Source organism: Agelaius phoeniceus, chromosome 15 (genome assembly GCF_051311805.1).
Source record: "Agelaius phoeniceus isolate bAgePho1 chromosome 15, bAgePho1.hap1, whole genome shotgun sequence".
Classification (NCBI taxonomy): domain Eukaryota; kingdom Metazoa; phylum Chordata; class Aves; order Passeriformes; family Icteridae; genus Agelaius; species Agelaius phoeniceus.
This window is the reverse complement of record NC_135279.1, coordinates 7,144,516-7,165,266: the sequence shown is the minus strand read 5'-3', so window position 1 is coordinate 7,165,266 and position 20,751 is coordinate 7,144,516. Positions and strand designations below refer to the sequence as shown.

At 42.8% G+C, this 20,751-nt stretch overlaps 1 protein-coding gene across 2 annotated transcripts; it reads left to right on the top strand.

Annotated features, from left to right (window-relative positions):
- Positions 1 to 220: 220 nt before the first annotated feature.
- On the top strand, positions 221 to 20,687 carry MAML1 (mastermind like transcriptional coactivator 1). 2 transcript variants are annotated; one of them, XM_054642627.2, is made up of 5 exons: positions 221 to 983; positions 9,659 to 11,056; positions 13,012 to 13,272; positions 16,175 to 16,289; positions 18,300 to 20,687. In XM_054642627.2, exons 1-5 carry the CDS (start codon positions 615 to 617, stop codon positions 19,289 to 19,291), a joined length of 3,135 nt encoding a protein of 1,044 aa, XP_054498602.2. In that variant the 5' UTR covers positions 221 to 614; the 3' UTR covers positions 19,292 to 20,687. The 2 variants fall into 2 exon arrangements, with proteins under 2 accessions (XP_054498602.2, XP_054498601.2); XM_054642626.2 differs by having other exon boundaries at positions 9,656 to 11,056.
- The last annotated feature ends 64 nt before the right edge of the window (positions 20,688 to 20,751 follow it).

Below are 20,751 nucleotides of genomic sequence, written 5' to 3'. Positions count from 1 at the left end.
CCCTCCCTGTCAATCACCCGAGGCCCCGCCTTCCGCCTCCTGATTGGCTGGGCCGCCTCCTCTCCGCCCCTCGCTACCTGTTCCTTTAAACCGCGCCGAGCACCGCCCCCAGCTCGCCTCCGCTGCTTAATTCGCGCCTCCGCGCCCTCCTATTGGCTGGGAGGGGCGTCGGTCACGGTTCGTGACGCGCCGCGCGCCGTGACGTACCCCCCCACCCAGGAAGCTCCGCCCATTTATTCTCAACTCGGCTCTGGAGGGGAAAAACAATTTCAAGATGGCGGCGGCGCGGACAACAATGGGGGGCCGGGGGTCCGGGCCGGCCCGCGCCTGAGGGCGGCGGCGGAGGGAGCGCGGTGGGCTCCGCTGGGCTCCGCGAGGCGGGCAGGGCTGAGGGAGAGCGGGGCAGCGGAGCGGCGCCGGGCTCGGGGCAGAAGGAGGAAGTGGGGCGGAGGGGAGAGGAGCGGGCGCCGGGCCGGGCGGGGGGAAAGACCCGGGACGATCCCGGCGGGGAGCGCAGGTAAGGCCGGCGGGAGGGGCGGCGGAGGCCTCGCCATGGCGGGCGCCGGAGCGAGCAGCCGGTGAGCGGCGGCGGCCGCCCCTTCGCCGCCCGGCCCATGGTGCTGCCCCCCTGCCCCATGGCGGAGTTCGTGGTGCCGCGGCACAGCGCGGTGATGGAGCGGCTCCGCCGGCGCATCGAGCTCTGCCGGCGGCACCACAGCGCCTGCGAGTCCCGCTACCAGGCCGTGTCCCCGGAGCGCCTGGAGCTGGAGCGCCAGCAAACCTTCGCCCTGCACCAGCGCTGCCTGCAGGCCAAGGCCAAGCGGGCCGGCAAACACCGGCAGCCGCCCCCGGCGCCGCCGCCGCCCGCGCCCCCTCCGCCCGCCGCCGCCGCGGGCAGCGCCGAGAGGAGCGGAGCCAACGGGCTGGACGGCGAGGCGGCGAGCGGAGAGCAGCAGCACGGCCGCAGCAGCGCCCTGATCGCGGTAAGCGCCGCCCGGGGCCGGGTGCTGGGGCCGGGGAGGGACCGGCGGTCGTGCCCGGCTGGCACCGGCACCTCTCGTCTGGAGCGGGATGGGGGAAGCAAAACGAGCTCTCGCTGCTGGTGTGGTGGCCTGCGGTTCGAGGGCTGGGGTTGGGGCTGCTCTGCGGAGTGCCCTGTCTGCTGTGTTACAACTTCGCAGCCGATAAGGGCTGTTTTGTTTTCGCTCGTCACCTCTGCACGCTGGAAGAGTATAGAAAAGCTGTGGCATGGTGGGGTAGGGGTAGAGGCAGGATTTCTGTGATGCTTAAATCATTCAGAGTATTTTGTGAATCATATTTCTGGCTAATTCACCTAAAATGCCCCTGCAGAAACTGTCAGAGGGGTATTAATACTGCGGTGCCTTTAGATTTTTGTTTGCTTGCTTAAGTTTTCAGTTTGGGGTGTCAGGATTTTGTGGAGTCATTTGATAAGGATATGCTTACTAGTGGGGGGAAGTTTTAAGACAATGTGTCTGTTAATTCTGGTTCATATTGGAAAGAATTTCAGTGGAAAGGCAGCTGCTTGTTTGCCGCTCACTCTAGTGGGTGTGAACACTATGAGAATCCCACTCCACCCATTAAAAACTGGCTTAGCTCAAAATCTTAATGTTTCTCTGGCTTCTCTAGCATTTCTGGTTGTCGGGACATATTCACATAGCCCTGTTTGTATATCAAGATAGCTGTTGCTTAACTTATTCTGGGCCCTTTAAATATACGGCTGTGTGCTAATGTGTCAGTAATGTAGGTTAGTAGGATAACCTCTTAAGGGCTGCCTGTCCTAATACCTGTCTGCCTTAAAATCAGGTATTTTTAAATGGTGGCCTGCATGAAAATGATTCAGTAGCACTCTGAGTGTCTTTAAAAGGGGACACTGGGTAAACAAAGATATTCCTAGGTTAATAAATAGAATAAATAATATTTTTAGGGTTCTCTGTGTATTTGATTGGATTAGAAAGGAAGGAGGACATACTTCTCTGTGTCTTGGACCTAATCTACTGTTTTTAAAATAGAATCACAATAGAGCTTTTATATATGCTTGCGTGTCCAGGACATAATGTGAAATACTGAAGGGGGTTTATCTGTGTCATCTTTACTGTGACCAGCACTAGGCAGCCTGGGTGCAGTTTGTAGTCTTTACAAGATAAACTGAAAGTGTTACTTGACTGAATTGTTTCTGTTCTTGCTAATACACCTATGAGACTCGAGGACTTGCTGACTGTTGAGAAGACTGAGGTCCTTGTGACACAGTTAGAGCACCTCAGAGGGCTGCTACAGAAGGGTACTTGAGGAAGAGAGGAAACCTTGTGCATTCCTGACACTGATTCTACAAAACTTTACAGTTAGCTGTTGTTTAGCAGACTGATCTTGAATGTAAACTTGTGTCAAAACAAAAATTACTCAAACTCGTTTTTATTTTCTAAAACCTTGGTGGAAGTTCTGTTTATTTCCTGCTGGGCTCTTGGGCTTTTTGCATATGGGGCTCTACCCCTTAATAATGTGTATTTTCATTACACTCAGGGCTCTTTAGCATGTCAAATCCTGTTGCTTAAACTGCAGCCACACGACTTCATATTGATCTTCTGAAAGAAAGATGTCTCTAATTCATTGGTGTTGTTTCTCTTGAATCACTTTGGATGTGGATTTGATCTAATTAGCATCCATTATAATGAGGGCTCTCAACAGCAGTAGGTTCTGAAGAGCACTGCACATCTTGGGGGAAGCCCTTGTACAGGAAGCTGCTGCCAGTGGCCAATTTACACAACAGAAGAGGGGTTTAGTGTATGAATGACTCTTCCCCGGGCTGGCCTGCTGTTTCCTTCCTAGGATCCATGACTGTGAGCTTAATTGCAGCTGCTGATTCATCACCTCGTTACTGGGGTATAAAGTTGGTTTGCTTAGTAATTCAAGTCTTGGAAAAAAACACAACAACACCACCTCTGCTGCTAATTTATTTCCTCTGGCCCAGAAGGTCCCTCTCTAGGTTGGTATTTTACCTCTATCCATCGTGTTGCCATTATCAAGACCAAGCATGTGCTTTGAATGGGAAGGATATGGGCTTGATTTCCAGTGTTCAGTAAAGTTTGGATGAACACCAGAACTGTCTTTTAAAACGTCCTGGACACATCCTTTCCAAAGAATGCTGCTAGCTCACTGCAACATGCATTATATCAGCTGTTGCTGCTGTAACAGTCCAGATTTTTCTGTGAAGCTGCATATCAATCTGCTCTTGGAAATTGGTACTTTATGTTGACCATTAATGAAGCATTTATTTTGGTCCCTGAAGGAGAGAGCAGTTCATGTAAAGGTGAAGGCTTTTGTGAGCTCTTGTAGCAGTAGGACATGAAGCTGCATTGCCCCAGGTGTGGACAGTGTGGGCACTGCTAGGTGCTGTGCTGCAGAGCACCTTCTGTAAATCCACAATAGTCACAGGGTGGCACCACAATTTCCTCCTTAGTGTCTTGTGTGATTTGTCATGTGGACAAAATCAGATATTCTCTCTTCCATTAGTCTTTGCTCTGGTTTAGATCCTGAAGTTAGATGGATCTTGTGTACAGGCAGAAGTAAGGGGTAGGTTCTTCCTTGATTTCTTACTTAGCAACTGTAAAATTTGAGCTACAGAAATTGAGAGAATACAGCATTGATACAGAAATACCTTGGATTATTTGTGCATCACTTAGGCCTGCACTTCATTTGAGAAAAATGTTGAAAAACCTTCTAGCTTCTAAAAAACTGCCAGACCATTATTTAATGGGAAATACAAATGTTGACATCTACTTCCCATTTCTGTTCTTTAACATGACAGTATTAAGGCTGTGTTCAAAGTAGAAGGTGCTTGATCTTTGGATAATGTGTTTGCTTTGTTAATCTTCCATTTTTGAGAAACAGGGATATTGGGAAGAGATGGGGCTTGTCTCCTAGAACATTTTTTTTCTCTGCCTGCTTCTGATACATGAAAGTTCATCAAATAATGGTGTTTAAATTCTCTGCAAGAGAAAGGTTGGCTTCCTTACATTTCTGTGGTAGACAAAAAGGCAGTGTATGGCTGAGCTGAACAGAAGCGGTTTCACTGACATGGGAATGAGGAGAATGGCAAAGATCTGGATTTTCATCTCCACTCCTTGTTTTATGATGTGGTGTCTTGGAAGGAGAGCTGCTCCCTGTTTCTTACTGGGTTTTTTTTCCCCACCTGAGAGCAGTTGTTGTGCAGAGAGCTTGCTTTGTCTAGGACTGCCACAAAACCACAAACAGTATTTCTGGAATGAGCACAGAAGTCGAGTCAGTGGCCTGTCTTGAGAAGGCTTTGTGTTAAAGCTGAAGAGCAGCATTTATTTGGGAGTGATAGATGTTTTGCATTAATATTAGTTAAATACTAAATTAAGCAAAGGCACCAAGTAAACAGTTTTAAATGAAATTGAAGTCCAAGGAGGGCAATGCACTGTTTCTTTGTTGAAAGACCTAAAGTAATAAATTAAAGGGAATAGATTGCCCATAGTGTACTGACAAGTGTTAATGATGTTCCTCTAACAAAGCTCGGGCTGGTACTCTTAACTGTTCAGAAGACCTCATTTTTGTGTAAGCTGTGGTATAGGGGTGTTAAATTGTGAAATTATGTTTTACCACAAAGATAGCAAATTATTTACATGTTATTTATATATAGCCATGGTGCAGTGTAGTCTTGCTACCATTGTTTGTTTTTGCTGACAAGTCTGATAGTTTGTTGCCCAACAACTCAGACAGGTTTTGCTTTGTCTCCTTTTAATTCTCTGTGAGGTATTGTTTTATGTTTGAAACATTTCCCTTACCAGATTAGTTAGATATGCAGTGATGTTTCCTAAGTTGTAAGGATCTGGGAGTGACTGAGCTGCTGCTGCTGCTGTTTAAGTTCAAGTGAGGTGGAGGATCCGGCATTGCAGCTGAAGGCACAGGAGTTTTTTTGATTCAGCAGAACAATTCCTGTAGCAGAAGCTGCCCCTTGTGACTAATGCAGGCTTGAGATATTTATAGACATGCCTATCCACAGCCCTTCTTCACTCCAGCAGGCAGTCACCCAAATACAAAAGTCTGCTGGAATTAAAGTAAAAATTAAAAAAGAGTCCAGCAGTTTGGTTCTGAAAGCACAGTGGAATGCAGGAACACATTGGGTAATAAAATGCTTTCCTTGCAGGGAGAATGCTACTTTGGAAGCTGAGGGTAGATGCACAGTAAAGGGGGAGTTCTTGCTATGGGGTGTAGTCAGAATGTTATGTTTTCTATCCAAAATTCATACACTATGATGTCTGGTATTTGCATTGTTATTCCAGCTTAAGGAGTTGTCATCTTTGTTGCTCTTGTCCTTAGTGAGGCAGGAGAGGAGAATCAGTGTCTGTAGAGTACCTACTGTGAACTGTGGTACATGGGGGCTTATCTGTGCTGCAATACTGCTGCTTCCATGGATGTATTCTCATCTGGTTTTCCCTTCTAGTTGAGAATGCTAGGAGCCATATTGGAGCTAGTTTTTTCTTATGCTTGTAGTCTAATATAGCATTTCTTCTTTGAAAATGTCCAGCATTATGTTTCTCTTGCTTGTATATCAGAACAAATTCTTGTAGACTTAGTACTGATATGTAAATGATAAACTAATTTGAAATGAAATACAATAGATTAAAGCTCTACTAAATCCTGTAAGAATATTTAAACCTCTGTAACAGATGCTTTAAAAAGCCAAATAAGAACATTACAGAGCCTGAGAGACACAGTATGAGTACCAGATTTTTAAGAAGTTTCTTTTCTGCCATGTTCATGAGGTGGCTTGTTTTTTTTTTAAATGAAACCTGCATACAGTTTGTGTATATATATCTATATATATGTATTTACCATCTTCAGTTACAGGTCTCCAAGTATAGCAAAGTACTGGATTTTTGCAAAAGGACTTTAGCTGACTTTTCTCAGTTTAGCTGTTCTGAATGGTAAAGGGTTTTTGCTTTCAAGCAAATAATGTGATCTAAATTTTCATGCCTGTTAAGTTCTAATGCATTGAAATGTCATTGGTTTCAGATTATTATCTAAATCTAGTTTCAGGTATTAAGTCCACACCAAAATAGTCAACACCAAACAAACAAACAAAAACATCTGAAAAAAAAAAAAACCTAACAAAACCAATCAGAACAACTTTGTACCACTGTTTTGATCAGTGATTCATGCCCCTTCCCACCAAGGCAGTAAGAGAGCAGTGCCCTCGCCTCTGAAGTTTTGAATTCTGCCAGTGCTAACAGACAAGCAAGAGATTAAGTTTTCAAACTTTTCTGGTTTCTTGTTGGGCTTCTGTTGTAGTTCTTGGACAGCTTTTATGAAGTCAGTCAATTTGCTCCTGCAGTGAGACTACAGTAGGGCTGAGCACCATTGTGGTAAAGCTGGTGGGTTTAAGACAGAGATTGAATCTATCAAAATGCTTTGTGTGCTCTCTGTTTCTGCTGGAAGCTTTGTCATTTGCCTGGGCACGCATCCATCTCTGGCATTGCAGGCCTGTCTCCTTGTCAGTGTGTGAGTTCCATGGCCAGAGGCTGCTGTGTTGGACACCTTTTGTTGTCATGGATGCCACCTGGGTTTTGTCAGCTTGTGTTCTGTGCATGAGGAATGCACAGTTGAGCATGTGTGCTCCTGCCAAGGAAGTGTTTATGGCCACGTTGAGGACTGTGTGTTCTGCTCAGGTGAATAAAATGCAGCTCAGGTGATGGAGGAGGTGCAGCCTGTGGCCCCTCAGGCTCTTTGACAAACTCTCTGACCTGTCCTGGGCAAAGGACTGAGGCCAGCTCACATCCCCTGCCTTGTACTGTTCCTATATTGGTATAAATCCTTCAGATAAATGCTTTTGGGGTAATATTTTTAGGCATAGCTAGATAGCAGTGATCTAGAAAGTTCATCTTTTGTTGGAAAATTGAATAGGCTGAGAAAATGAGAGGACACTTCTGTATCTGATCTTGTGACAGTGGAAATGATTGGCTCAGTGTTACAAATAAAATGGATTGATTCTGCTGAGGAAATGATGGACAGCATACTGGAGGAACACTGTGCCTTACAGGATGTGCCTTACAGGTAGTGAACAAAAAACTTAAAGCTGAAGGGGGTTTCTTAGCGACTAGCAAGCAATGCTTTACTTCATCCATCTGTTGGTTGGTTTTTTCATGAGTTTTGGCAGAAGAGAACAGGTTTTTCTTGCCTTGAGAACTCTGTTGGAGAGCTTGATATGTAGATAGCTTGCAGTCTGACTTGTATCTCACATGCAGCTTGTTATTTTTCCCCTCAGACCAGATTATTTGGATAGACACAGACAAACTGGGGAGGAACTTAATCTCCCTTTTTTCTCCAAAGGAATACAGTTTTAGGTGAAAGGAGGATTTTGTCCCAAGCAACTTACAGTCAAAATGTCTCCAAGGATCAGATATCTGAGTGTTATGACTGTTAAAATCCATAGAGATCTGAGAGTTCCTGAGCTGGATATTAGGGGTTTGTGTCTTTTTCTAGACTGCAGTGAGTGTAGCTCACAAAACGAAGCCATTATTTTGATGTAAGTTTTCAGGAGTGGGGTTTTTCCCTAAGTATTTAGAATTAAGGAGGACCCATTCCCAAACTTTGAGTAATTTGACTCATCATATAACCTTGGGCAAGTTACTCATCCACCTTGAGCTTCAGTTTTCCTGGTGGGAGTATGAAGTAAACAATGGGAAACGCTGAAAGCCAAAGGTTGTGATGGAGTTGAGGTTTTTTGCTCTCTGTTGTTTTGTCTTTTTACAAAAAAGCAAAATTTCTGTTATTCTTTCGAGTTGGTATTTGAAAAATGCACTAGAGAGCTGCTACTCCAAACTAAGGACCTGATGTTCAAATTAAGAGATTTCAAGTTCCAGCCTCCTCTCCAGATGTACACCTCACCTCATCCTACTCAGTCTTCTGCTGATCTTGCTATTCTGCTGCTATTTCCATGAGCCATCTAGAAGATCACAGTCTCCAGGGAAGCTGGAGTCTGTCCCACAGATAAAAATAAGGCTTTGCTGTTACCTATGCAAGCATTAAACAAATAGTGGGGTTTTTTTTGCTGTTACCTGTGCAGGAATTAAACAGATGGTCTGGGGTTTCTTTGCCCCCAAAGATCAGCTCACTGTAGATGGTTTAAAAAAAATAGGAACAATTAACTGTGAACCAGTCCTTCTGTCTGTAAATCAAAGAATGCTGTTGCTCAGGCAAATGTGTAAAATTCTTCTGATAATTTATGCTGGCCCAGCATCTAGCCTCTTGCTTGAGTGCTGAGATCTTGAGGTTTCCCATTTTTCCTTGGATAGAGTTTTCCCCAGGGGTTAGTGGACTGCCTTGTGAACACTGCAGGTAATATGAAAAGAACCATCCTTGTCATGAGGTTTGTTTGATGAGCTGCTTTCCTGCCCTCTTCGAGGGCTGTTGTTCAGTGACCCTGCACCTCAGATGGGTGGCTCTTGGTGGAGATTCCTGTCGAGGGTCCTGCTGAGATGCACCAGGGTGTCTGACCCAGGCTGGGAGCTGATGGCAGCTCCCTCCTCCAGCTCCCCACGCTGTTGGAGCAGCGTCTCTGCCCCGCAGGTTTGTCTGCGTTGGTGGAGCGTTCCAGCACCAGCAAAGCTCAGATTTTTTTACAGAATGCACCTGAGGGAAGGGAAAGTTTATAGTCACCTTTGATGTGTGCAGGAATTCTGTTTTCAGATGCTTTTGAGGTCAATAGAAAGAACATTTATATTTGCAAGAATGCTGGCAAGAAGGAGAAGTTGAACAAAGGTGCTCAGGCTCTGGCTGTGAAGTTGCTGCTGTAGCCGCTGGTCGCTTCTAGGTGGCACCACGAGAAAGAGAATCTGTGCCTTCACCATCTGTGAGAGGCCAACTGTGGAGCTGCTTAGGGCTCTGGTGGTCAGAGCAGCTGGCAAATACTTCAGGAGAAAAGAGGAATGGAATGAACTTGCTCTGCTGTGATAGAACTGGCTGAACTCTGAATTGCATTTTCCACAAGTGTGAAGCAATGGTCGCTAAGTGACAAATTGGTTTTGCTTCAGTGCCAAAAGTGTGATTGTGTACAAAATTTATATACACAGTTCTTCTCTAAAAGATATTATCACAAGAGAATTAGTCGTTTTTCCTAAATATTTAAATGTGGGACTACTTTATAAATATTTAAATATGAGACTTTTATGAAAGAGTCTCATGGAACAATTATACTGTATGTGTACATACATCAAATAGAATACAGGTTTTTATTCTCATCTGAAATTTGATTCTTAACATTATTTAATATTTTTCTCCTTTTGAATAGGAAAAATCATAACATATTCCAGTTCACAGCCATTTTTCAACTTTTTGTTGTCAGAGTACTTGGCAGCTTCTAGTTTTGTCTGAAGGAGGAAGTGTCTGTTTAAAGTAGTAAATGTTTTTTGAAAAATTTCTGTAAGAGATTATAGTGAGGAAGTAATCTCATGTGCTGACTTGTAAAACAAAATCTTAGCAAAACAAAGATGCAATCTTTGATTTTTTTTTTTCTGAAATGTTTTGTTCAGAGCAAGACAATGTTCTGGTAAGAAATAAAAATCCAGATCTGTGTAATATAGAACTACATAACTAAAATATTCCTTTTCTTTTTCAGCAGCTCCATGAGACTGTGAAAAGAAAGCTTGATAGTGCTGCTTCCCCTCAGAATGGAGACCAGCAGAATGGCTATGGTGATGTGTTTTCTGTGTCCAAGAAACTGCGTCGTGAGGACGGTCTGGGAGTGAGTGGTTCTTCCAATGGAATGCCCCCTGTGTCTCCACTCCATCATCTTGACAAGAAATCTGGTACTGGTGATACCTTACAACTCAATGGGAAACATCCAATGGGGCTCGATGGCATCAGCAAGAAGTGTCTTCCAGATTCCAGCCTGCAGATGAATGGAGGTGGTGATGCTGATGATTCATTTCCTCTGAGTTTGAACAAAGAGCTGAAGCAGGAGCCTGTAGATGAGCTTCCCTGTATGAATCCTGTAGCAGGGGGTTCTATATCTCAGAATAACCTGATGCCTGATCTTAACCTGAACGAGCAAGAATGGAAGGAACTTATTGAGGAGCTCAATAGATCAGTGCCCGATGAAGACATGAAGGATCTCTTTAATGATGACTTTGAAGACAAAAAAGATGCAGATTCTTCAAACTCAGCTGCACAGACTCCATTACCACAAGATATTAACATAAAGACTGAGTTTTCCCCAGCACCCTTTGAACAAGAGCAGCTGGGATCTCCCCAGGTTAGACCTACTTCTTCAGGTTCAGCATTTATTGGTGCTGCTTCTGTACCTGTAAGTGCCGCTTCTACAACGGTTGTTAGTTCTCAGGCTATGTTCCAGCCTTCCAGTCAGTCAATGGCTGAAAATCCTAATCAGCCCATGATGCAGGCATCAAACCACTCTCAGAACATCCAGAGGCCTGTGTTGTTACCTGGGAAGTGTGCAGGAGGTGCCAAAGAAATGTCTTCTGCTCATCAACTTCAGCAGATTGCTGCCAAGCAGAAGAGAGATCAGATGTTGCAGAACCAGCAACAAGCTTCACAAGTCCACCAAGCAAATCAGATGTCAACATGGCAACAGCCTGGGCCTTCCCATAGTCCACTGGCTGTCCCATATACCATGGAAAATCCTACTAGCCCATCAGTTTATCAGCCAGACTTCAACAATCAGAAACTCATGATGCCTAATTTGGGAAATAAAAGCTCACCAAGAGCTGGAGGCAATTACCATGTGAACATTTTGGGTCATCAGCAAAACAGCTTGAACCAGAACCCTGTGAACAGTCAAAGCTCCATGCTGGACTATGGGAACACCAAACCTCTTTCCCATTACAAAGCAGAGTGTGAGCAGGGGGTGGCAGTGCCTGGGCAGAACAAGACTCCCATGCTGGCATACATCCAGCAGCGCCAGCAGCCACCACTGTCCCATGTAGGTGACGACCAAAATGGGATGATCCTGTTGAAACCCAAGCCTGGAAACATTGCCTACCGACTGCCACATGGTCAGGTGAATGTCCTGAGTTACCTTTGCTCAGTAGCAGATTTAAGGTTGATGGGTAGGTAAGGCTGGAGTGCAGATTCCTTGGTATAGTTTCAAATGTTTTCATTGATTTTAAAAAGAAAAATCCTATATACAAGAATCTTAAACAAGAATCATGAGGTCTTTTTCCCACTGGGGACAGTTTTTAATACTGGGTTCTAGGTCATGTAACGTGTGATTTCCAGCTTAATATACTTTGTGGGCAACAAATTATGTCGTGCTTCACAGAAGCTTCTACTTACAAAGATAAATAGATGCTTTGTAAACTTTTGACTAAAATAACTTGTATAAAACTGTAGTGTTACACAGTGTTCTCAAAGAAGCTTTGATTTCTTTACCTTGTTTTTAGTCCCTACTTGTGTCAGAGTTGGCTTACTATTAAAAGAGCTACTTTTGCAGAGAGGTGGAAGTGGGGGCTGCATTCCTGATTTCTTGGGTGTTCCGTGGAGCCTTTCAGTTCTATGGATTTTTATTGGTTAAGTCTCTGGGCATTTCAGAAGCATGGCATAGGAGAGAAATATATCATTAAGAATGAATAATGGTAATGTTTGTTTGCTTGAAGCATATGCTTCAGGTTTTCCTGTAACAGAAAATTCCAGATGGTGCTCCTTTGCCTTGTATACAACTGTTACTACAGGTATGCTGCAGGTGAAAATTTCTGTAGTAGTGGGTGGAAGTATGGACTCATTGGATTCTGTAACATGTACCTGCAATGCACATTGCAGAGGGCTTGTTGAAAAGAAAAGGTATTTGATTAAAGTTCCTCCAGCAAAACCTGTTTGAGATCCAACTCTAGTCATATGTTCCCTCAACAAAACAGAAAACCTGTGAAAAAGCTCTGATTAGTCTGTGATAAAGACCACACCGATGTACAAATAGAAATTTGAGATCAATGTGTGCTTCGTAAAAAAAAATGGATCTCTTTGAAAGCTGGCAGAAGTAACAGTCTAACAGCATTTTGATGGAGGAAGGGTAGAGATGATTGTGTGTGTCACATCTCCCCCTCACTGAAAAATGTGAGGGTGACCTTGTGTCTACACTGCCACACTTGCACTGAACTAACAGAAATACTGATGAAAGCTTTGGGAGAATTTCTCAAAAGCTTGCACACAGAACAACTTAGTGCAGCATTCTTTGTATTTGGCTTGTGATTCCTTATGAAACTGCAGAGTGAGAACCAACAGCCAACCCCATTAGCTGAGTGCTTAAATTAAACATAACATTTGTTTGTGTAATTAGAGATGAGGCTGAACTGTGCTTTAAAATGATGAAAACTGTCAAATTTCAAAGGGATTTGCTGGTACTAAGGGGCAGTATCAGCTTTTGAATGTTCCATGTTATTTTTGCTTATCCCAAGTTCCAGTCTCAAAAAATTGACAGAAATGCAGACTTAAGAAAAACTAATAATATCAGACTTATCTCTAGTAGTATTTTTTTTTGTCTGTGGTGTATGGTGATGGTTGAATTGCTGTAAAAATACTTTAAGACCCATTTTGACCAGGGGAAGCCTTCTCCCCTTCACCTGCAAATAGTAAATTCTCTGATATTAAAAAAAGCTTTAGGATGGGAGACATAAACACTTGCAGAGTGAAATGTTGACAGAAGAGGCAGGATTTCAATAAATGCTTTGTATAACAAAAATATAAAATGTAGTGTTTGAAAAACTGCTACTAAAATAAAGTGAATCTGGGGTGTTTGAAGAGCAGTTTGTAAGTGCCTGAAAAAAAGCACACGGAGCTATACTGACCTGTTTGAGCTGGAAATTGGGAAGAACTTTGAGACTGGAGCTAAAACCTCTATTCCTAAATGTTGTGGAGCTTCTGACCCTAACTCCAAACTGGCAGTTCTGTGTCTGGTGCTGTATAGATGTGAAGAAGTTACTGCATTTCTGTAACTTTTGTCCCTTTTCCTGTGTTCTGCAGGATCAGAACCCTGCTCCTGCTGTTCCTCGTGTTCCTGTTTCTGTCCCAGGCCCTGGGGTGGGTGCCCAGGCTCCAAATGTCACCATGGCAGGTAACCACAGCAACTCAGCTTATCAGCAGCAAGCAGCAGTGATGAAGCAACACCAAATGCTGATGGACCAGCAGAAGCAGAGAGAGCAGCAACAAAAGCATCTGCTCATGGAGCAACAGAAGCAGCAATTCCTAATGGAACAGAGGCAGCAGCATTTGCTGGCAGAACAGGTGAGAGGGGCCAGCTCTCTGTTTTGTAATTTGTGCTGCTTTGCTTTGGTGCATGAAATAGCATTTGATGTTTTAGAATTAGAGAATAGTTTGATTGGGAAGAACCTTAAAAATCATCTCAGTTCCAGCTCCTCTGCCAAGGGCAGGGACACTTTCCATTAGACCAGGTTGCTCCAAGCTCCATCCAACCTGGCCTTGAAACATTTCCAGGGATGGGGCAGCCACAGCTTCTCTGGACAGCCTGTTCCAATGCCTCACCACACTCACAGTAAATAATTTCTTCCTAATATCTAATCTGAACCTAACCTCCTTCAGATGGAGGTCTTGGATTCCTCCTTGCTCTATCACTTCATGCCCTTTTGAGACAACTTCCCCCTCCAGCCTTCTTGTAAGCCCCCTTTAGGTATTGAAAAGTGCTCTAAGGTCTCCCTTAATCATCTGCTCATCAGAAGCTTTATGAAAGGAGGAAATTATAGTCTCCTCTGAACTGAAAATGTATGACAGACCCTTTTATGGGGAAGGTTGTAGTAGAATATGCAGGATTGTGGAGCTATGGCTGTGCCAAGTCCTAGCCAATGGCTCTTTTATCACCTGGAGACATCCTGATGAAATTGAGGTCTCAATAGAGGGGACAGAAAAACCCCCTCAGTTCTGAAGCCAGTGTAGACAAAACATATAAATGTGGTTGGCAGTGTATGATTGTTGGTAAAGATGTATTTTTGATATTTTGGTTAAAACAATTTGGACTAAGGGAATACTGTGGGGGAATTATATTATTAAAGACTGAAAGAAAATGCCCAAATCATCAATAAAATCACATCTTCTCTAAAAGTTATGTGATCTATAAGCTTAGAATACTTTAGTAAATCAATCAGTCTTTGGTGACTTGTATATTAATATAAAATATCAAAGATGAATAATCATTACTCTCCAGAATGTTAACAAACAGGTATTCTTTGAGAGCAGGTGGGGGAAAAGGAAGTATGGGGTGTGACCTCTTGTTTGTGCTTTTGCATGTCTGGTTGATGGTGATTGTTAGAGCTTTGTTAGAGCTCTAGAGCTGTGGCCCAGTAGGTTTCCTTAGGACAATAATGGACAGAACAGGTGTCAGACTTCTCTGAACAGTGGGGAGGTGATAAATAGCATATCTCAAAAATAGCATTAAAATATTATTTTCCTATCTGTTTGCTTCTGCTTTGCCAGCACATGTTGCTGCAGTAAATATCAATATTATGAAAATACTTTATTCATGTCCTAGTTATGGTAACTACAGTTAACTTGTGTAATTTCCATTTTTCTATAGTGATACTGGGACTCTGGTCTCAGATAAGGAGTGGCTTTGCCTTGGAGCTGAACAGCTTTAGACACTGTTTGGCCTTGTGCTGCCTAGTCAAGCTAGGTCTTGTTAGCATTCTGATTTGATATTTGTTCCTTTGGATACACATGATACTGCATATAGTTTTACAAAAAGATTTCTGAATCTGCTGATGTCTGCTTTGCAGGAAACTTGTAGTTTCAGGTAGCTCCAGTGCCATTCCCTGCCACTATAAATTTGTCTTTTCACTTGGCATTCTGTGTATTTTTTAATTTTCTTCTCCAGGCCAGGTTTTGCAGTTCTTGGTTTCTCTCAGAGCTATGGCATCTCTTGTTGGCTTCTGTGGTCAGCCTCTTTCAGGTCTGACTGGTCCTGCAAGCAGCAGGTCCTGTGTCAAGCAGCCTGCCCTCTTCATTCCTGTGCATGTCTCAACAGCTTCTCAGCTGGAGACATTTGGGAAGGGTGGTAGCGATGTGTATCTGCTGTTTGTTACATGGCACCAGTCTCTTCTCTAAAGGCTTCTGCCTTGTGTCTTTACCCCAATACTCTTGGAGGAGAATTTCTATCCCCTGCTGTGCTCTGGTTAACTTTTTAGTCAAGTAGTTGTGCATTGAGTCACTACTTGGTTATGTCAGAATTTCAGTCTGGCTGAAGGTATCTGTGGAAGAGACAGAAATGCTGTGCCTGATACATTTCATATTGTAAAATCAACCAGATGGCTCTTAACACTGTCAAAATCTGAGCCTACTGTCACTACATCTACATTCCACTCAAGAGTTTAAATTTCATTTTCCCCCAAAGTTTCCTAATAGAAAATTTGCTTGGTTTATTTTTTAAATGGTTTGATCATAAAATAGGTGTGGGTTGAATCTGCTTTTTATTTTAAAGAGGTACAATTGTTTTGTGTCATGAGTAGGGTTTGTTTCACTTGATCACGTTGCTAAGAAAGTGGTTTGAAACAATGGTTGCAAAACTTGTATGACTTCTATTACAGACTTAGTTCTGCAGTTTTTCATAATCTTTTAGGAAAACCTGTGATACATGAGAATATGGATTTGTGTGTATCTTTTCATATTTGCAGACAAGGACTAGAAAGTATTTACATGTTCAGTTTTTGATATTTCTGACTTGAACTTTTACTGATTTCTAAAGAGGGGTCTAAAATACATTCATTTGGAAATAAAGACCAAAAATGTAAATGTGTTTTTTTTTAATACACTCACTTCTGCTCTTTTTGTACCTGTACCTCTTTTTGTCTTTAGAGTATGGCGAAAAATGCCTGTTGATTATGTTAATGATTAGGAGACTATCATCTCAGATTTTCAATCTCTGAAAGGCTTCAGACATGCATGCAGTAACTCCTGTAGTACATGCTGTTGTTTTTGAGATCCTGGTCTTGTGACTCATCAGATTAAGCTGACTGTGTTTGAGCCTTGAGAACAAAGTCTGAAGTGACAGTAGGGCTGCAGAAGCCCCTTTGATTACCAGCTGTGCATAAAAGTATGCAGACAACTTGTTTTTCTCCAAGATAGCCCTTGGAAACAGCTTGACCTGTTTCTGAAATATCTTGCATTGGACATTTTTCAGGAGAAGCAGCGGCAGCAGCAGGAGCAGCAGCTGCAGCGGCACCTGACGCGGCCTCCGCCCCAGTACCAGGATCAGCCACAGAACCCCTACCAGCAACAGGTTGGACAGTTCACAGGTGAGCAAACATGGCAGTTCAAACAATAGCAGCAAAAATACCAGGAGGAAAAACCAAGATGTCTTCAAATTTCCTGGATTGGATAGCTTTTAATTAATTTATTACATGTCACTGTGCCTTAAAAGCTCTTGACCTGTACTCTGATTCAGTTGCAAATTACCAGCTTCCCTGGTCACAGCTATCTGGGACAACTTAAGCTTCTGATTCTTAATGTTGTTTGGGAAATGAGTAAAATTTTTAAGTGCCTTCATTGTTCTACAGGCCTTTTTTTATACTTCTATTTCATTATGCAGGTTGGAAATTCTCTGTATCTTTGATATAGTAAGATTGAGAGGGTTTTTTTTCTGAAGCCTGACATCACTACTGCCTGTATCTATCTCAGGCTCTCATTAAAGAAAGATAAGTGGTGTGTTATTTCTCTCATCTCTAGGAAGAGTTTAAAAGTCTCTTAACATTTCTATCCCTGCTACCTTTAGAAGGGAATGCAATTTGAATTCTCTTCATTACATGTGAAGTGTCCTATGTGGGGTTTTTTGTATGAGAAACAGCTTAGTATGTCTGTAGTGTATTAATTCTGTGAAATTTCCCTTCATTTTGTTTTCTTGTTCTCCATGTTCCTGCAGAAATAAATACTGAAGGGGTAAGATGCAAATGGAAATGTAATACCCTCACCCTGACAGTGTTCATGCCTGTGCAGTGTTAAGTGCAGCTACAGCTGGGTTTTGTTACTGAACTGAAAAAACTCAATGCCAGTGCAAAAGGGTTGTGTGCTAACACAGACATCAGTAACATCCTTCAACTATTGCACTGAAATATTTTTTATCTTGCCACCTTTCTACATAAAGATAGGCATACAACTGTTAGAAATAGAGTAGGTTTTGCTATAATGAACAGCAGTACCATTAAAAATATTTTTTCTTTGTGATGATGACTGCAACTATTTTTTGCATCTTAAATCCTGATATGTGTGCTGTCTCTTCACTGTAAATATTGTCACAGTAGGACTCTTCCGCCACCCATCATTCCCTCAACACTGATGTTTTTATCATGTACTTTGTTGATAATTAATTCAGTATAATTTGAATTTATTCTTGATAATTCTGGTTTTATTCAGATAGAATGTTAGTAACAATGGAGATCCAGTATTCCTCAACTATCATAAAATATGAAAAAATTCTGCAGCTTACTTTTAGTTTTGAAAGTAGTGAAATTATTAGTGTAGGTAGGTTTCCCTTGGTGAACTGCAAGAAGTGTGGGGGGTGTTACATGCACTACACTTTACAGAGCTTTTCTGCTTTTTTTGCCTCAAATAGGGGGCTGTTTCTTCTACAAGAAGAAATTTTGAACTCAGAATTTGCAGTAACAAAGGACCATATTTGGTTTGCTAAGAAAACATTTTTCCAAATCACCTTGCTTGGCTGTCAGCACTGCATATTAACATAGTGAATACTTGACTATGAAAATCCAAAGGATACTTGATCAAAAATTTCTGAATTAGATATTTCTATATTAGATAAATAGAAGATATTCCTGGAATTGGGAAAATGCAGAACTAGCAACCCTACAGTTGTATGATAAGAGATGCACTCTTGTGTGTGCAGGGAATGACTGACTCTGTGTGTGTGTGCAGTAAGAGGTATTTTTTAACAGCTTAGTAAATTGTGCATGCACTTCAAAGTATATGTGTTTACCTTTGTTCACAAAGAAATATCAGAGTCCTGCCTTTAAAGTCATAATTTTTTTTAAATTAGTGATGCTGAACTCTTAGAAGTGGTATTCAGATTTTTTTAGGACATTGGCATATCTGTGTTTGAGATCAAGGTGGAGGTGCTAACTGGAGCCACAGTTGACACTCTTTAATTAAACTCCTGCTCTCTGTGTATTGTTTGCAGAGGTCAATTTATACAAATGTAGCTGCATCTCTCTTGTGGGTTATTGTGCCTACAAGCCTGACTTGGCTCTAGTTGAGCCTGGGGTATTTAATGAACAAAATATTTCTTTGTATTTCAGGGTCATCTTCAGCCATGCCCGGGGTCAGTAATTTGGGACAGTCCAGCTCCAGTAGTCCTCGGCTGTTCCCTCAGAGCCAGAACATGATTCAGATGGGACCTGGCCACGCTCCTGTTGCTCCACTGCAGTCGGGCTCCAGCCAGCAGGAGCGGGGGGTGTCTCAGTACCCCAGCATGCAGAACATGCAGCGTGGGGGGTTGTACAACCTGGCACCTGGCATGAACCAGATGGTTCCCCAGCACACGGCCCCGAGTGCCAATGGACAGACCCCCATGCAGAGACAGGGCAGCTTGGGCCAGGGCGCTGCCGTTCCTGCTGCCTATGGGCAGAACACCTTACCAAACTCAAATATTTCTCAGCAGCACAATAAAGGTGCACTGAATGCAACCTTATCTAAGCCACAGATGGCAAGAGTACCAGCTGCTATGGGGGCTCAAAATCCATCTTGGCAGCACCAAGGTATCCCTAATATTAACAACCAGACACAAGCAAACAGTGGCTTAGGACCATTTACTGCCAACTCCTCTTTCCACATGCAGCAGACACATCTAAAGATGTCCAACCAGCAGTTTGCCCAGGGAATGCCTCAGGTAAGCCTAAGCACCAGCAGGCCCATGACCTCGATGAACGCTGCCGTCTCTGGGCAGATGCTATCGTCCTCTTTGGGAGCGCAGCCGCGGACAAACGCGCCTGCACAGCAGCAGGTACCCTCACAGCAAGTCCTGCCTGGCATCAACCAGACTGTTCCAGACCTGAATGCTTTCAACCAGAACCCAAATCAGCAAATTCCCAACAGAGGAAACCTGCACTGTAGCCAAGGGTACCCTGTGAGGACGACCAGTCAGGAGCTGCCTTTCGCCTACAGCGGCCAGTCAGGCAATAATGGACTTCAGAACTTAACTGGTGACACAGACCTGATAGACTCTTTGCTGAAAAACAGGACTTCAGAGGAGTGGATGAACGATTTGGACGAGTTGTTAGGAACTCATTAAAATGGGGCCGGGGGTGGGGGTTCTACTTTTTTTAATTATTTCATGAGATATAAACAACTCTTGGACCAAAAAACCTGTGGCATTGAGGAGACTTGCAGGCATTAGAGGTAAATGGTTGGGAAAAAGACTGGAGCTGCTTCTCACTGAGTGTTGACTCGTGGTCGTGGCGCACCAAGCAGGTCTGCAGGAGGAGTGCGCTTTGGCCGCGGTCTCTGAGGAGTTGCAAACTTGAACAGGTCAAAAAATGCTGTGTCCTAGCCAGCCTTCCAGAAATCTCACTTGCAGTGTTCTAAGACTAAATATTTTAATTATTTAAAAACAAAACAAAAATTCCACAGAACTAGTGCAGAAAGAACGCAAATAGTTGCACAAATTGTGTTTAGGGCTTAGTCTGCAGCTATTACTTGCAATAATTATTTGTTCATAGCTTGACATGCTGTTATAGTACTGTCCATCAAACTTCTGATTTTTGTTTGAGAAGAGGCTGTATGCACCTGAGTATGCTTGCAAAATGTTTGGAATTGTTTCTTTTCCCCATTGCTGAAGCATGTGCCTGTACTCTCAGTAAGCAAGTGATACTTCACAGTAAATATTTCTAGATGCTGGTAATAGATGAGAAAAAGTATTAAAACCTGGCCAGTTAGTCTAGATAGTCATCTTCATAGATTGTAGTCTTTTAAGCTGCAGTTTGCACTCTGTTGTAGAGAGGCACAGTTCTTGGCTTGTACCTTGCTGTGTTTAAAGGGGGAATTTCTTATGGGAGAACTTTTAAACTATAGTAGGTTTAACATGAATTGTAAAGCCATTTACTTTGCACCTGTTTCTTCATAACTTATTTCCAAAGGTAGTTGTATTTAAATGAAGGCTTTGCTTCATGACAGCTCATCTAGTTTTCTTTGTTGTAAAAAGTAAAACTAACCTTTGAGATCAGTTCATCCCCCGAAGTTAGCAATGAGCACAAGACTTTGTCACTTCAGGATAAAAATGAGAAAAAAATAATTTAGTTGGGAGGTGGAAAGTCCTTATTAGCAATAATAGCACAGGCAGCCTGGGAGAATACTTGTATCAGGGTTGCTTCAGTGTGGAAGTCTCCCCCTTTAAATGCTTTGTTTTTTTAATACTGGCTTACAAGTTTGATAATCTTTCTAGAGACTGGTGGATTTACTTTTTTAATATCCCTTGAAGCAGATGCTGTTCTTCAGCTCAGCCCAAGGAGACCTCTTATCCATATGTGAGGTTGGTCCCAGAAAGGACAGAAACCACAATGGGAACAGTCAATGTTCCAAAGTCCTTACTCTCTACCAAAAAAATCCCTTATCCACCAACAAGCCACCTTGCCTTAACGTTTATTTTAAAATGAAAATAAAGTTGAAAGCTTTTGTTTTAAATGCACAAATACCTCTTTCCTTTCTAAATCCACTTTCTTGGAAAACTCTTCTAAACTTTCTAACCAAACCCAG

Bases quoted from the DNA above. Each gene is read 5' to 3' on its own strand.
- MAML1 (XM_054642626.2), top strand. From the start codon at position 615: ATGGTGCTGCCCCCCTGCCCCATGGCGGAGTTCGTGGTGCCGCGGCAC. The intron at 984-9,655 runs GTAAGCGCCGCC...TTTCTTTTTCAG, and splicing joins GCAGCAGCGCCCTGATCGCG to CAGCTCCATGAGACTGTGAA. The intron at 16,290-18,299 runs GTGAGCAAACAT...TTTGTATTTCAG, and splicing joins ACAGGTTGGACAGTTCACAG to GGTCATCTTCAGCCATGCCC.